This window comes from Caloenas nicobarica, chromosome 7, assembly GCF_036013445.1.
Source record: "Caloenas nicobarica isolate bCalNic1 chromosome 7, bCalNic1.hap1, whole genome shotgun sequence".
Lineage (NCBI taxonomy): Eukaryota > Metazoa > Chordata > Aves > Columbiformes > Columbidae > Caloenas > Caloenas nicobarica.
This window is the reverse complement of record NC_088251.1, coordinates 9,443,761-9,457,170: the sequence shown is the minus strand read 5'-3', so window position 1 is coordinate 9,457,170 and position 13,410 is coordinate 9,443,761. Positions and strand designations below refer to the sequence as shown.

Sequence of the window (13,410 nt, the reverse complement as noted above, 5' to 3'; positions counted from 1 at the left end):
TTAGGAGACAGCTCTGGAAGGACAATTGGTAAGCTTGAGATATTTGCTTATTTTTATTATTTCCCTAAATGCCTCCTCTTTGACCAAAAACATTTATTGATATTTCCTCATGGCCTATACAGGGCATCCTTCATCACCATCTTGAAAATAACCTTAGAGCATTTGCTAGAATGTCAGTGACAGTTTTCCTGTTAGGGGCTTTGAAATATGCCCACATTTTGTAGGCAAAACAAATCAGAAAGTAAAGCAACACCAGCTTTTCCCCAAAACAATCAGAGCTGCAATTGACAATGTCTCTGGTTTTGCTTTTCAAGTTCTGAAAATTCTGCAGATTCAGCCGCTGTCACCCTTTCCTTCTTCCCCTCATGTCCCTGGTTAAGGGTGTGGTTTTTTTCTGCACCTCAAAGCTATCATTGTGTGCTCCTAATGCCAGTACCCTTTTTCACATACGTAAAAATCATCATATGCCTGTGTTTGCAAGACTGCAGCCATTGGTATCTGAGGAAGGAGGATCAGGCAGGAGAATTATATTTAAAAGCACTTCTGTAGGGCAAAAACCACAAATACCATCAGTGATGCATTCCAGATTGAAAAGGAAAAAAAAATCAATATTGGAATTATCTACTTTATTCCTGATTAGAGGATAATTACTTATTACGCTCCAGATCTACAATGGTATATACTTGCTTAACTTTAATACCACTGAGATCTAGGAAGTCTTAAATCTCATTAAAAAATATGAGTTTAAAGGTCTTGGATAATTCTTGGGTTTTCCTAAGTTTTGCAAGCCTAAGTGTGTAATTTTTGCCCAATGATTCTGCACAGAGACATGAAAAACAGGGGATTGGTATTAAATCAGGATATAAAGAATAGACATGTTTATGAAGAGTCAAAACAGTAATGTCTCTTTCATCTGAATTCCACAGTTTACGATCTTCTCTAAGCAGCTACCAAATCTACCAATAGCTACCCCTATTGTGTTAATTTCTAACAACCTAATTCTGATTTTTTTGTTTTGGAAGATTTGGAAAAGAGTGAAGAACTAATTGCAATCTGATATATCCTGTTAACCAAGAGCAAATTGTCTGATGTCTGCTCAAAGGCATGCACTTAGTTAGTCAATGACAATTTTGCTTCCACTGGACTTTGTCCTGTTCATCTGTTGAGCCACTTGAATCATGTTTTTGTTTTCTCTTAGGCCAATGGTGCCAATAATCCAGGAACATAAAAATTTCCAAAAATTATAAGTATGGAATAAGATTATATTCTACCAGTCAGGCTCATTCATCTGTAGTACAAAGCTTTAAATAAATATTAGATTCTGGAATACATACAGTGATAAATCACAAAGTATTCACACAAAAATACAACGATCAGGTAGAAATTGTGATGTTTAGGTTGCTTTTTAAAACAAAAAGTTTTTAGATGCCATTTATTGTGCTTCCCAGAAAACTGAAAAGTTACAGGATTTGCAGGACAAGATGAAAATATGTGTTATGTTGTGTTTCTGTTTACTTTTGATACAGCTGCATTTTATTTCTCTTGACTTGCAGAATTTCTGAAGCATCAGGGTTGACTGTGACCTGCTGAGATCCTTCTGTCTGCAATTGGTCCTGTAAAACCAAACCGAAGTAAATTGTGAGGACAGCTGGTGGACAGGAGGAGGTTTTAGCTATTAATCTATAAAAATATTTGTGTATTAATAATCACCACAACTGGCAAACAAATGAGCAAAATCTAAATCACTGCACTGAGCAAATGTCTACAGTGGAAAAGTGCAAAAAATTGAGCCGCTCATGTAAGCTAGATACTACATCTATCAAAAGACTGAATGTGTTCAAGTTCTGATTTCTAATTTGAGCCCTAAATAACGTGCAAATCAGCAAACATCCGAGCTCCAGGCAGACTGCACACCTGTAGAGTTCCCTGGGACCATCAGATCATTACCACACGTAGGGCTGAAGATGATGTTGCCCACACTCCCCACTGCCTGCATTACTCAACCATAGTTGTAATTTATTTCCTGAGTAGCTTTTCAGATGGGAATGTAAATCATGGATATGTCCTGTTTCTCTTGGGCTGAATTATTGTTTGACTTGTTGCTGAAGTTAAAACTTATATTAAACAAGTACTTTAAGTGCAGAGCTTCTCTTTTATTGTAATTTAATGCTTCCTAACTGCAGAGGCTGCAAGTTCCCTTTATGGACTTTTTCTTTCTTGTGCTGTGACACCGCAGACTGGCAGTCGTCTGGAGATCTGAAAACATCCACAAGTTAAGGGAAACACATCCCGTAGTATAAGTAAATCCTGTCCCATGGCACTTCCTAGTCCCTATAGGAATTCCTCAGCCATGACAGTGTTGAATTCTCCTGAGAGGTTCCTTTGAATTAAGGTGTACACAAAGCCACAAAGCTTCATGAGGGAACAATACATACTCTGTTCAAATAATAAGGAGGACTGTAGTGTTCTGGGAGCATTCAAAAGCATTAAAGAGGATGTATGCCTGCCTGCCTTCCAGAGAGCAGAGCTGTTGGGATTTGTGAGAACAGTTCACTCTACTTACAACTCCAGGTCCATACTGAGCAGAAGCACCTCGCAATCCCATTTCTCGAAGGTACGCCAACTCAGCAGCTCTTCTTGCCATTTCGACTTTATAAGAACCTGGGGGAGTCCAGCCAATGCCTCTGAGCCAGTTCAAGTCCGACTTGTATTTTACCTGAGAGAATGAAACATACAGCAGCATGTATTATTTTGTTTGGCTCTAATCAAACGACATGCCCTGTCGTTTGATATTCAAGACAGGGCATATAAAGAGCAACAGGGTTGATAATAAACAAATTGTTCATTTTCAGCAAACAGACTGTAGTTCTTTCAGGAAAGTGATTTTGTTGATACAGAAGGTCTGCAAAGAACATTGCCAAAGAGAGCTCCTAGCACTTGGAAGGACAGTGTTGCTCAGCTATACTTACATCACTCTGCAGCTTGTAGGCCTGCTTTGCATGCTTCACATTGAGCTGCTCAGGATCCCAAGTGTATTGGTGCAAAGGCTGCCTGTAGTTAACATTGCTTGCAAGCTGCTGGCTTCTCTTAGCGTGGATGAATCCCGGCTGGTTGAGGTGACTCCGGAACTGTGCCCTGTTTTGGGCATATCCACTCCTGTATTCATTGTCACTCTGGAGTTTCCCCACTCTGAGGACATGCCTGATTTTGGGATCATCATTTGCACTGAGGCATCCAATCTGCTGGCCTCTGTCTCTCAGGAAGGCTTCTCTGTATTTGTACTGCAGGAAGTGCAGAAGAAAATCTCATTTTCACATTCAGATTGCGTCCAAATTCTGCTATGATATAACTTACTCTCCCCTAGCTATCAATAATGCTTCCTCTAGTGCACAAAGACCAAGGGTTTGTTTCATATCAAACTACAGGGTGTTTCAAAAGATGGACCCAATTTCAAAGCCAATCCTGGTCAAATTGCATACATCTTTTTGAAACACCCTATACATCTCCTAATCTAACAAGAACACTTTAGGAGAATGCCCTTTGTGCTAATTTTCAAAGGAGTGGAAAGACTTAGGGAGCCCAAAACACTCATTTCTTAAAGAGTTCCTCTTATTGTTGCACTCTTGGGCCCACCCAATACACAGCTCAAGCAATGGAGCTCCCCCATCTTCGCTTTCTTGCCAACCGTGGTTTTCTGTGTTCGAAGGTGACCCACTTTATTCTAGACCATGCTTTAGCTATTCACAGCTTAGTACCTGTTTTGTTTAACTACATCATAATCTGCCTCCTTCCCAAGAACAACTCCTCGAAGTAAAGCAGAGCAGCATGGTATTGGACATTGTTAATGGAAGGCTTTAGTCGTAAATCTTTGCACTTAACCAGCATTTGGTTTCACTGGCTCACCAATTTTCCAACCCAGAACAAGGTTCACTTAGGTCAGAATTCACCATTTTTGTCGGGTGGGGTGGCAAGGGAAGAGGGTTGGGAAGGGTTTGAAACAATTCTTACATCACTAGCGATCTCTCTTGAAGCCTTTGCTGTCTGGAATGGGATGGCGTCAATCCTAAAATCATAGCCAGATGCCCTTGTCTGTTCCCAAGATGTTTTATACAATTTCTGTGTTGAAAAGAAAAGAACAAAACAGTCATTTCCCCCTGCAGTTTCTTAAATGCAGTCTCATAACTGCAATAATAAATGTTTTATCCTACTGGGCTTATTTGTATCAAGAGTCATCAGTACCATCTCCAAGGTTTTGATCCAGTTCCATAGCACTTCAACTTCTTTTCTATTCACCATAATGATAAAATGCCTCATCTGAAAAGTGTCACCAGGGTTTCCTTTTGTACTTGAATGTGGTTGGTTTTGATGTGATTTAATTTCTATTAGAAACTGTGATGCATCAGTCACATCAATATTGCATTGATATTGCCCTTATTCTCTCTTTTGATGCATCTACTTGCAGTGTCTTGGGTTTCATGGCATCATAATTTCAATAACAGTTATTTCAAGCCTTTCAAATGATCCCTGTCTCTATCCCCAGCCACATGTGGCTTCATTAACTCATATGGAATAACAGCCAGTTCTAACATATTTAATGTGACTTTGAGGATGTGAAATACATTTACATCCTGAACAGAAATTGCGCTAGATTTGGTTCTTCTTCCATTAGTAGCTTTCTTAAAACAGCTACCAGTCTGCAGGTCCTGCTACACAGCCATGGTATCTTAGCTGACACTTTCGGCTGTCTCTTCCCAATTTTATTCCTTTGCTTTCTGTAAGACTTTGATTCACCCTTTCTGGGGTTTGTAACCATATGAAGACAAGCACGAAATCCATTTCATAGTTCAAAAGATCCTCTTCTGTTTTACTGGTGAATCTAGTGCTAGGTGGTGCTTAATTAGAAGGTAAACTGAGATGTCAGAAATCCTGCAACACAGCTGGGGTAGAAGCAATGCAAGCACTACTATACATCCTGCGAACAGGCCTAGGTCTGATCTTTCATTTGTGTGCGATCACTCCTTTGCTTTTTTACCTTTTCCTCTGTCACTTCAAAGAATATAAATCTTAGTTGGTTTTTTCACCTACAGAGCACCTATCACCAAACAAGCAACTCAAAGCTTCTTACAAACTAAGGTGACTCTGACCCTACAGTTAAGGACAATAGCTATTTAATCAGGGAACAGTACATTAGGAATAGAATCAGTGCCTCTGTCTGGGAGAATGGGGAAACAAAATCCCTTTAAACTAATTCCACTCACTGATTCAGTTGCATTCAGGTTGATGAACTGTGCCTAAGAGATCAGTTCAACACAGTGTTGCACCTTCATGACGGTAGATTATATAGTCAAGGAAAGAGGATTCCCCCTTCTCCTCACCCAAACAAAAGTAAAAATACTTAAACTTGTAACTAACTGTACCTATACTGAAGGACTGAAATCCTTAATAGCTTCCTGCCATAGAAAGTAGAACCGAATCTCAAAAGAAAAATCAACAGACTTTTCTTGATCCCTCCAGCCCAAACCTAGCAACATTTTGGCTGTCCACAGCCTCTGGCTTTTCCAGTTTTGGTCAGGCGCAGAGAACCCGGCTTCTGCATATACATGAAAATTTTTAATTCCCGAGCAAGTTTGTTTTCCTTGATGACAGTTACCAAGTCAACTCCCCAAAGTAAAAGGCTAACTTACATCACTGATGAGAAATGCATTCTGGCGGGCTCGGATAAAATCCGGATGATCAGGAGGCAAGGTGTACCTGTGTCTGGCTTCGGAGTCTCCAGCCTTGTACAGTCTCTGTGGAGTTGAAAGTTATGATACTGATACTGGAAGCAATGTTGAGATCAATTCTTTTATGCATTATAGTACAACTATAAGTTAATGTCACTTATAGTAAAATGAAACCTACGTCACTGCACTGGAGGTAGCTGTTTTTAGCATGAATCAAATCTGGAGAGTCAACCACGGCAGTGAACTTCAAACTTTCTGGCTTCTGACGGTACTTTATCTGAGATGGGGAGAGATGCAACAAAAATAAACGAAAAAAAACCACAGGATGTTTCTGTTAATGATATATCACAATTCGAAGAGTGTGATAACTACAGTAAAACATAAAAGCCACCTTCCGCAGTATTAAAAACATACTCTTTTGCTTAAGTCTCTGTTGCCCTTTCAGCTAGGGAACAGGGATGCTGCTGCATCATTGCTGCAGTGCCCAGGCACTAAACTTCTGGGTTTGTGTGTGTGCAAGAAGGACTTCCCACTGAAAATTCACATGTAAAAAGCTTTTGAACACTACACTTTTGACAGCTTATAATTTTTCTCCATTAATGTATGATATTGAGCAGGAAAATGCCCCTTCAGTGTGGTTGTCAATGTTGTATCTTTGTATATCACTTCCATAACCACCTGCTTAGAAATTCATAATGGAGTTTACTGCATTTATTTATTGCTACATGTTTTGTTTATACTCTTGTGTTTCATTTGGAATGGAAAATATTCAGCAGGTGTCACACAGTGGACTTGCATCTCCCATACTGCTTCTTGGTAACTTACACCTTGTATAAACAGGCTCCCACATCAAAAGGAAATGATAAGCTACATTCGTAAGTGTCATGTAACGAGGAGTCTTGATGGTAAACAATTCCTACAGATGTGCTACTCCATGAAAGATTTATCAGTTACCTCGCTGATGAGCTCTCCAGCCTTTTTTACACTTTCTATCTGCGGAGATCTCAGAGCCATCCAACCAACTCCTTTCATGAAGTTCAGGTCTGATTTATAGCGATGCTGTTAAAAATGAAAATCGTTAGCTATCAGTTTTATATCCACAGCTATTAAGGTTTTTTAAAAGGACTCCCTGATTCATATTAACATTTTGAGGTTTTTCATTTGCCATGCACGTATCATATCGTAAAGCCAAACTGTTTGCATTTGTTCATTCCACTAGGAATTAAATAATGTATCATATGCAAGTTACAAGAGAAGGCCCCACGAGTGAATTAGTATGACTCAAAGCAGTAAGTAATAACCTGTTTGTACTGGGTGTAAAAGAACCCCTTTTGAAATAATTTTCTGAGGTGAGTTCAAGTCACGAATACTAATTATTTTATCTGGTGCACGCTTCTTCATTAACCCCATTTCTAGGAGGACACATTACTCTTTCTTTACTCACATTAAAAGCTTACTCTGCCTCCTAATCCAGTAAAGAAAACAAGGCAGACCCAATAAAAAGTGAAAGCCAGTAAATAGCCCAAATCCCAACAATTCTGACTTCTCCTTCAGAGTGACAGTGGCTCACTCTATGACTTTAATCCAATCATCCATTTTTTCAGGGTCTTTTTTTTCCCCTATATGCAAAAGGACATAACAGCCAGGTAGCACAAGCTACTAGATAGTGAGGGTAGCAGATAAAACCACTTTCGTAGTTTCTCAGGATACTTAACCTGTGGGGTCTAAAGGCAAAAAGCCAAGTGTTGAGGTTCTCACTCATCTCCTACCCTGTCCCTTTGTAGGTAAGCTCCAAAGTGCATGCTGTTACGGTCTAAGGACTAAGTCCCTGGAAATGTCACTCTCCCATCACGCGAGCCACCACCTCACATCACCAAATAGTAAAAAATCCTGCCTTCCTGGATCTACCTACCTGTATGCCATCCGTTAGCCCTTACAAAGGAAGGCAGGGAGTTGGAAAGGCAAAGAACTGCATCTAGCAACAGCTCCTATACCATCCCAAGAATATCTCCAGAAAGTTCTGGCAACAAAGAGCACATCTGGGATACCAGGTAGCAAGTACATTGAGTAAGAAAGAAAGATACAAGCTCTCTGGTGCTTTGATTGCCACTGACTTTTATAGCTGGAATATGTGTTAATCTCTGCTCATCAGATCTGACTGAATCCAACAAATGTCCCATTGCTATGTCTCGCAATAAACTCCTGAGCTCAGCAGATAATCAGCTCTCTGAAGACCTATAAAGAGGTAGCATAACTTCCTGAACAAACTTTTTCACTTTCCTGCTGAATCATTCAGTCTCTTTTTTCGCAAAACAAAAAACATCCAAACAGAGCTTCCTGCTACAGACCAGCTACACTTTACCATAAACTATCCAAATACAGCTGCCTGCACCCATGCAGCTTTCATGCATGTGCTCAACATCTATGTCTATTTGAAAACACGTACAGATGATTGTGAATATTCCTCAGCTCTAGAATAAATAACATGGACCACAGTGATTTTCTGTCAGGTGTACAACACGAGAACCTCCAATTCACATATATTCCATATGTGAGAAGCAATCAGATATCTTGCTGCTACCTATACCTAAGTTTATAAATGCCCTTTCAAAAAACACTGCCCAATGTCAATATACAATTTGTGCCAGTCAGTCAAAGCTTTGTTATTGCTAAATTCAATTTGCTGTTAACAGAAGGCAAGTCCTTACCTCACTCTGTAGCATGTGGGCTCTTTTGGCCCACTTCATCTTCATGTCTTCCGGGAGTGCTGTAAATTCATGGAGTCTCTTTCTGTAATCTTGATCACTTGCTAAGGCCTGGGCTTTCCTGGCATGGACAAGATTCACCATGTCCATGGGCAGATGGTACTGAGACCACACTTCTTGGGATCCCTTCTTATACTCCTGTTCACTCTGTAATTTGGCAGCATGCACACAATGCAGCAACCTGGTGTCATCCAGAACACTTCTGGCCCCAATGTGCCTTCCTCTCTCCATCACAAAGTTGTGTTTATATTTGTACTATAAAATAATAAAATGATAAAAGTGAAAAAGTGCAAAACTTAGACTGGATACTCTAGCTTACTAGCTTAGGAAAAGTCACTGGAACACCTGTGCCTTCTGTAAAAACAGCCAAGGTACGCAGGACTAGAAAATAATTGAATCTCTCATTGCTCTCAAATTTAAATACCACAGTAGTTGCAACATTAAAGTTAAGTGCATCTCAATATATTATCTGAATATTCCCGAAGCATTGATCATGTTTAACCTCAGATCATGTACTTTCATCATCTCTCATAGAATTTTATTCTTATCACTAGGAATTAGAACGTAAGAGAAACAAACAAAAGACACAAGAAAAAAATCTATACAAGAGAGAAACATCATGCACTCTGTAGCCTTCAGATTTGCAAATGCCACCCAGCTCTTTTAAAGAGTAAATTCAGTTTTCCTGGATCAATAACTATGTTGAGAAGCCTAAGATGGTGGTCTGAGGACAAGAATAAGCACCAGCAACCCCTCATTCTCATTTTAGCTGGGACTATGACTCTCCCTATGATCTTGCATTTATCCTCTCTCTGAAATAGTGATGATGATGATGATAATGATTATTTATACAGCATCAACAGGGTGCTTGGAACTTTAAAGGGAAGGCCTGGGCCCTGAAGAGTTCATAATGTAGTTGAAATGGGATAATAACACTTATCTACCACACAAGAGACTTGTGGGGATTAAATTACAGTAGCTAATGTTTATAAAGTGCTTCCAAGATGAAGGGCCAAATTCAGATCTGTTGTAAGTGGATGTAATTCTATTATGGACTTGTACCCTTTAGAGCAGATCTGAAGCTGTAACCAAAAGCACTCTGCAAAATATGGTTAAGTGTATATTATAAATTACAGCTACAGATAGTCACTTCATAAAACAAATACACATGAAATATATTCATATTTTATCACATTAGAGATAAAATATGCAACTAAATGTTGCCCAAAATAAAGACTTTTTAAACTAAATTTAGCTTAATTGTCAGTTTTTCCTAGAATCTATTCAATTTCTTGTGAGAAAGGGATGAACTTGGGCTTTCTGAGAAATGGATACCACCATGTCTGAGTGTTTTGCAAACAACGATCCAGACAAGAAGATAATTTTAAATATAAGAAGATTTGTTTCCTCTGTTTCAGAAATTAAGGGGACACATATTTACAGGAGCATCCACTGATTTTCACTCCCTAACCAGACAGGCAGGTCCTGATTTTCAGAGATACAAAGAACACTCAGCTTCTTCTGACTTCTTTTCAACTCAGGGCACTAAGCACTTCCAAAAATCAGCTCAAAGCAAGGTGGACAGAATTAGCGGGCACTTTATAATATGAGGAGCTGAAAGTCTGGAAAGGAAGAGAATCCCTCTGATTTGCCTGTCTGCAAATACTGAAATTCACCAGCTATTTCCCACTGGAAGATGTTTAACAGAGCTTGGTTCCCGATTAGCAGTGATTCTTACTCTTCTCTTTTTTTTTTTTTAATTCACACAAAGAACCTCATTCATAAGTAATATATTCTGTCTCACACTTGTCTCACATGGTTATGGAGTTGCTTTAATTCAGTAAAACCTGCTTTAGACATTGTATTACATGAAGTTAACAGAAATTAGGCAAGAAGGAAGGTTGAATCATTCAACTCACATCACTGGCAATTTCTCTGGAGGCCCTGGCAGTCTGGAACGGGAGTGCTTCCATTGTCAGCTTGTAGCCTTGAGCACGTAGATTATGCCAAGATTCTCTGTATTTTGCCTAAAGTAGGAAAGGCACATGTAGATTGCTGTTTTACTTTTAAATGCACAAAGGAACAAACAAAGGAACCCTCTTTCATTTGTTATTCTGCGTTACAGTCTCATTCTTCATAATCAAAAGATTTTTTAAAATTATCTTTGGGAAAGCCTACTAACTCAGACAAAACATGTCTCATTTTTTATGTAGATCTAATTTACTCACAACCATATATATGCTAATGGAGATAAATATCATTGTAATCAAATCAAGGAAAGCATAAATAGATCTTAAAAGTCCTCTACTTATGCATCTTCCTTGCCACCGCACAATTCATCCTTCACTCAAATAAGCATAAGAAATTGAGAAAAAAAAATCTTACATCACTGAGGTTGGCTGCATTTATTCTTGCCCGTGTAAACTCAGGCAGACCCAGCGTTGGTGTATAGTGATGCTGAATGTCCTCTCCCGCAGCTTTATACAGACGCTAGGAAAGAGATCAACAAGACAATTGCAATTAACCTTCTCTATTGTTTCAATAATACAACGGCAGTACTTTAGTTGTTCATGCTTACGACAACTATAGTCAGCCAGCACAAAAAACAGCTAAGAATATATCATTGCAATTGCAATTGCATGAGGTTTCTTTCTGGGCATAAAAAACTTTTACATTAATTTTTATACATATATCATGATGCCAACCCACTACATTCTTAGCCCTGCATTGTTACGTTCCCAGCAGGCCAAGAGTAGACCTAGGAACATTAAGGGCATCATGAATGTGTATTAAATAAAAGGGCAGGCGTTTCTGGTTAGACTGGCCATATTTTCTAGCTTGCATATTTCTTCCTGTTATTAAAGATGATTTTGATAATTTTCTATGGGTTTTGTCCTATTTTTTTGAAAATTAGAAAAGTGATTCTTTGTTTAGGAGCCCTCTAAAGTGGACCATACTACACAAATGAGCTCCCTCAAGAACACCTCACAGACTTGATCTTTTGAGGCTCTGTTTCACATAAAAACCTGGTAACTGGACCCTATTGTATGGGTACTACTTAAGCTTTTTAAAAGCAATTGAATTGAAAATTATATTAAATGTTTGGAAATAATAAAATGTGATCTAACTGTGAAAAAGCACGAATCAGTGATGCTCGCTTTCTCTTCGATGCATTTTGCCTTCAGAACAGGTTTGTCTCTTTCCCACTTCTCCATCCCTAGCTTGCTGCATTTTGAAAAGCATATTTTCTGATTCCCGTTAGGAGAGCCTACCTCATTAGCAATCATATTGCTGAATTTTGCATGAAGGAGGCCAGGAGAGTCTGTCACCGATGTGTACTTGAAGGAATGTGGCTGCTGACGATATTTACTCTGAGTTCACACACAAAGAAAAATGAACAGAATCATTAAATTGTCTTGTCAGATAAGGGACTTTTTCCAATACCAGTGGTCCAGTAGTGCTGCTTGTGCTTAAAACTCTACTTTGCAAAGGGTATGTGTCTATTGACCATTAGACTAATTTACCTTTTGCTACTCTGAATTTGGTGTAATCAAGACTCACAGGGGAAATTAAAAGTAAAATAGGAAATAGGTGTAAAAACAAAACAAAACAAAAAACCCCAAAAACGTGCTGCCATGCTGAATTCATTCTGTCTTTGGTGTCATTAACCCTGGCTAGTGGAATTACAGCAAAGGCAACCCAATCCAGATAGAAGGTGCCGCACAAGCCCGCTGTAATTTTTTGTGAGAAAAATGAGATTCCACCTGGCCTGTGGTCCTTTATCAGAACTGTGAACAAAATAACTGCAAGATCACTGCAAGCGGGGTTCCATCCATGAGAGCGCAACTACGAAGAGTACTCTTTTTTTCTTAATTTCACATCTACGTCAATATGAGCAATAGATTTGAAACTATCTGTGTCATTATGGGCAATAGATTTGAAACTAGGAGAGACTGTAAGAAGCGAACATGATAAAGGAAATAAAAATCCAGTTACACAGGGGGAAAAATAATACCAGCAAGTGAAAAATAGATGAAGACTGTGAAGCAGGAGCAGAGCTGAGAACAGGGTAATGTACTGAGCATTCTGCAGGTCAGTTTAATTTTGGAGAAACAGTACAAGGTACTTATTAGAGATAGGCATAGCCTTATTCTTAGCTGAAAAAAAAAATCATTTAAAATCTAAAATAAATAACATAAAATACAACCTCCTGGGTCTGAAACACAGGAGAAAAGATTGCCAAAAACAGTTAGCAAAGTCTGAAAAACCTTGAACTCCATCAGGTTCATCCATTTGCAGTTAGGAGATGAATGGAATGATCAAACACAAGGGGAGGGAGCCCAGCGTTATCCAGTGAGTCACTTTGCCAGCCCAGTTTAATGGAAAGACACCTGGCATACTCTTGTTTGTAGTGGAGAAATCAAAACCCTCTTTTGTTACCTCACTGATGAGTTCAGAAGCTTTCTTCCTTCCTTCAATCTCTAGGGCCCCTGCAGTAATACATCCAACCCCTCGCATAAAGTTCATGTCAGATCGGTATAAATTCTAAGGAAAACCAAGCAGAAGTAATTACAAGTTTGCATTTGAGACACCCTATATTTATTCATCCAAAACCACACAATAACGGTATTCCAATAAATCCATTAAAATTAGTATCTACCACAGAGACCTCATATATGGTACCCCACATTCTTGTGTTTATGTGTGTGTTCATGTGCAAACAGCCCTGACCAATCTACAGTACAGATGCAAGATTCCAAGGAGCACTAAGTCCCATGAACACCGAATGATACTTGGACTCCTAATTTCCATCTGTAACCTTGAAAAAGCATTTCCTAGATACATGAATTTTCTTCACATATAATACATAACTATATAGTAATTTAGAAACATATATAAAATATATATGTAGCTTAGAAAAG

The 13,410-nt window shown here is 38.9% G+C and overlaps 1 protein-coding gene across 4 annotated transcripts in view; it reads right to left on the bottom strand.

Moving 5' to 3' along the window:
* Window positions 1-29: 29 nt before the first annotated feature.
* Window positions 30-13,410, bottom strand: part of NRAP (nebulin related anchoring protein) — a 52,808-nt gene continuing 39,427 nt past the window's right edge. For all 4 annotated transcript variants that reach the window (XM_065638718.1, XM_065638721.1, XM_065638720.1 and 1 more), the window contains 12 exons: window positions 12,929-13,033; window positions 11,761-11,859; window positions 10,874-10,978; window positions 10,408-10,515; window positions 8,432-8,743; window positions 6,678-6,782; window positions 5,902-6,000; window positions 5,685-5,789; window positions 4,009-4,116; window positions 2,970-3,281; window positions 2,564-2,716; window positions 30-1,613 (listed from right to left, as the gene is read on the bottom strand). In XM_065638718.1, the coding sequence (XP_065494790.1) occupies window positions 1,512-1,613; window positions 2,564-2,716; window positions 2,970-3,281; window positions 4,009-4,116; window positions 5,685-5,789; window positions 5,902-6,000; window positions 6,678-6,782; window positions 8,432-8,743; window positions 10,408-10,515; window positions 10,874-10,978; window positions 11,761-11,859; window positions 12,929-13,033 (1,713 nt within the window). In that variant the 3' untranslated portion in view covers window positions 30-1,511. The remainder of the gene's footprint in view (window positions 1,614-2,563; window positions 2,717-2,969; window positions 3,282-4,008; window positions 4,117-5,684; window positions 5,790-5,901; window positions 6,001-6,677; window positions 6,783-8,431; window positions 8,744-10,407; window positions 10,516-10,873; window positions 10,979-11,760; window positions 11,860-12,928; window positions 13,034-13,410) is intronic.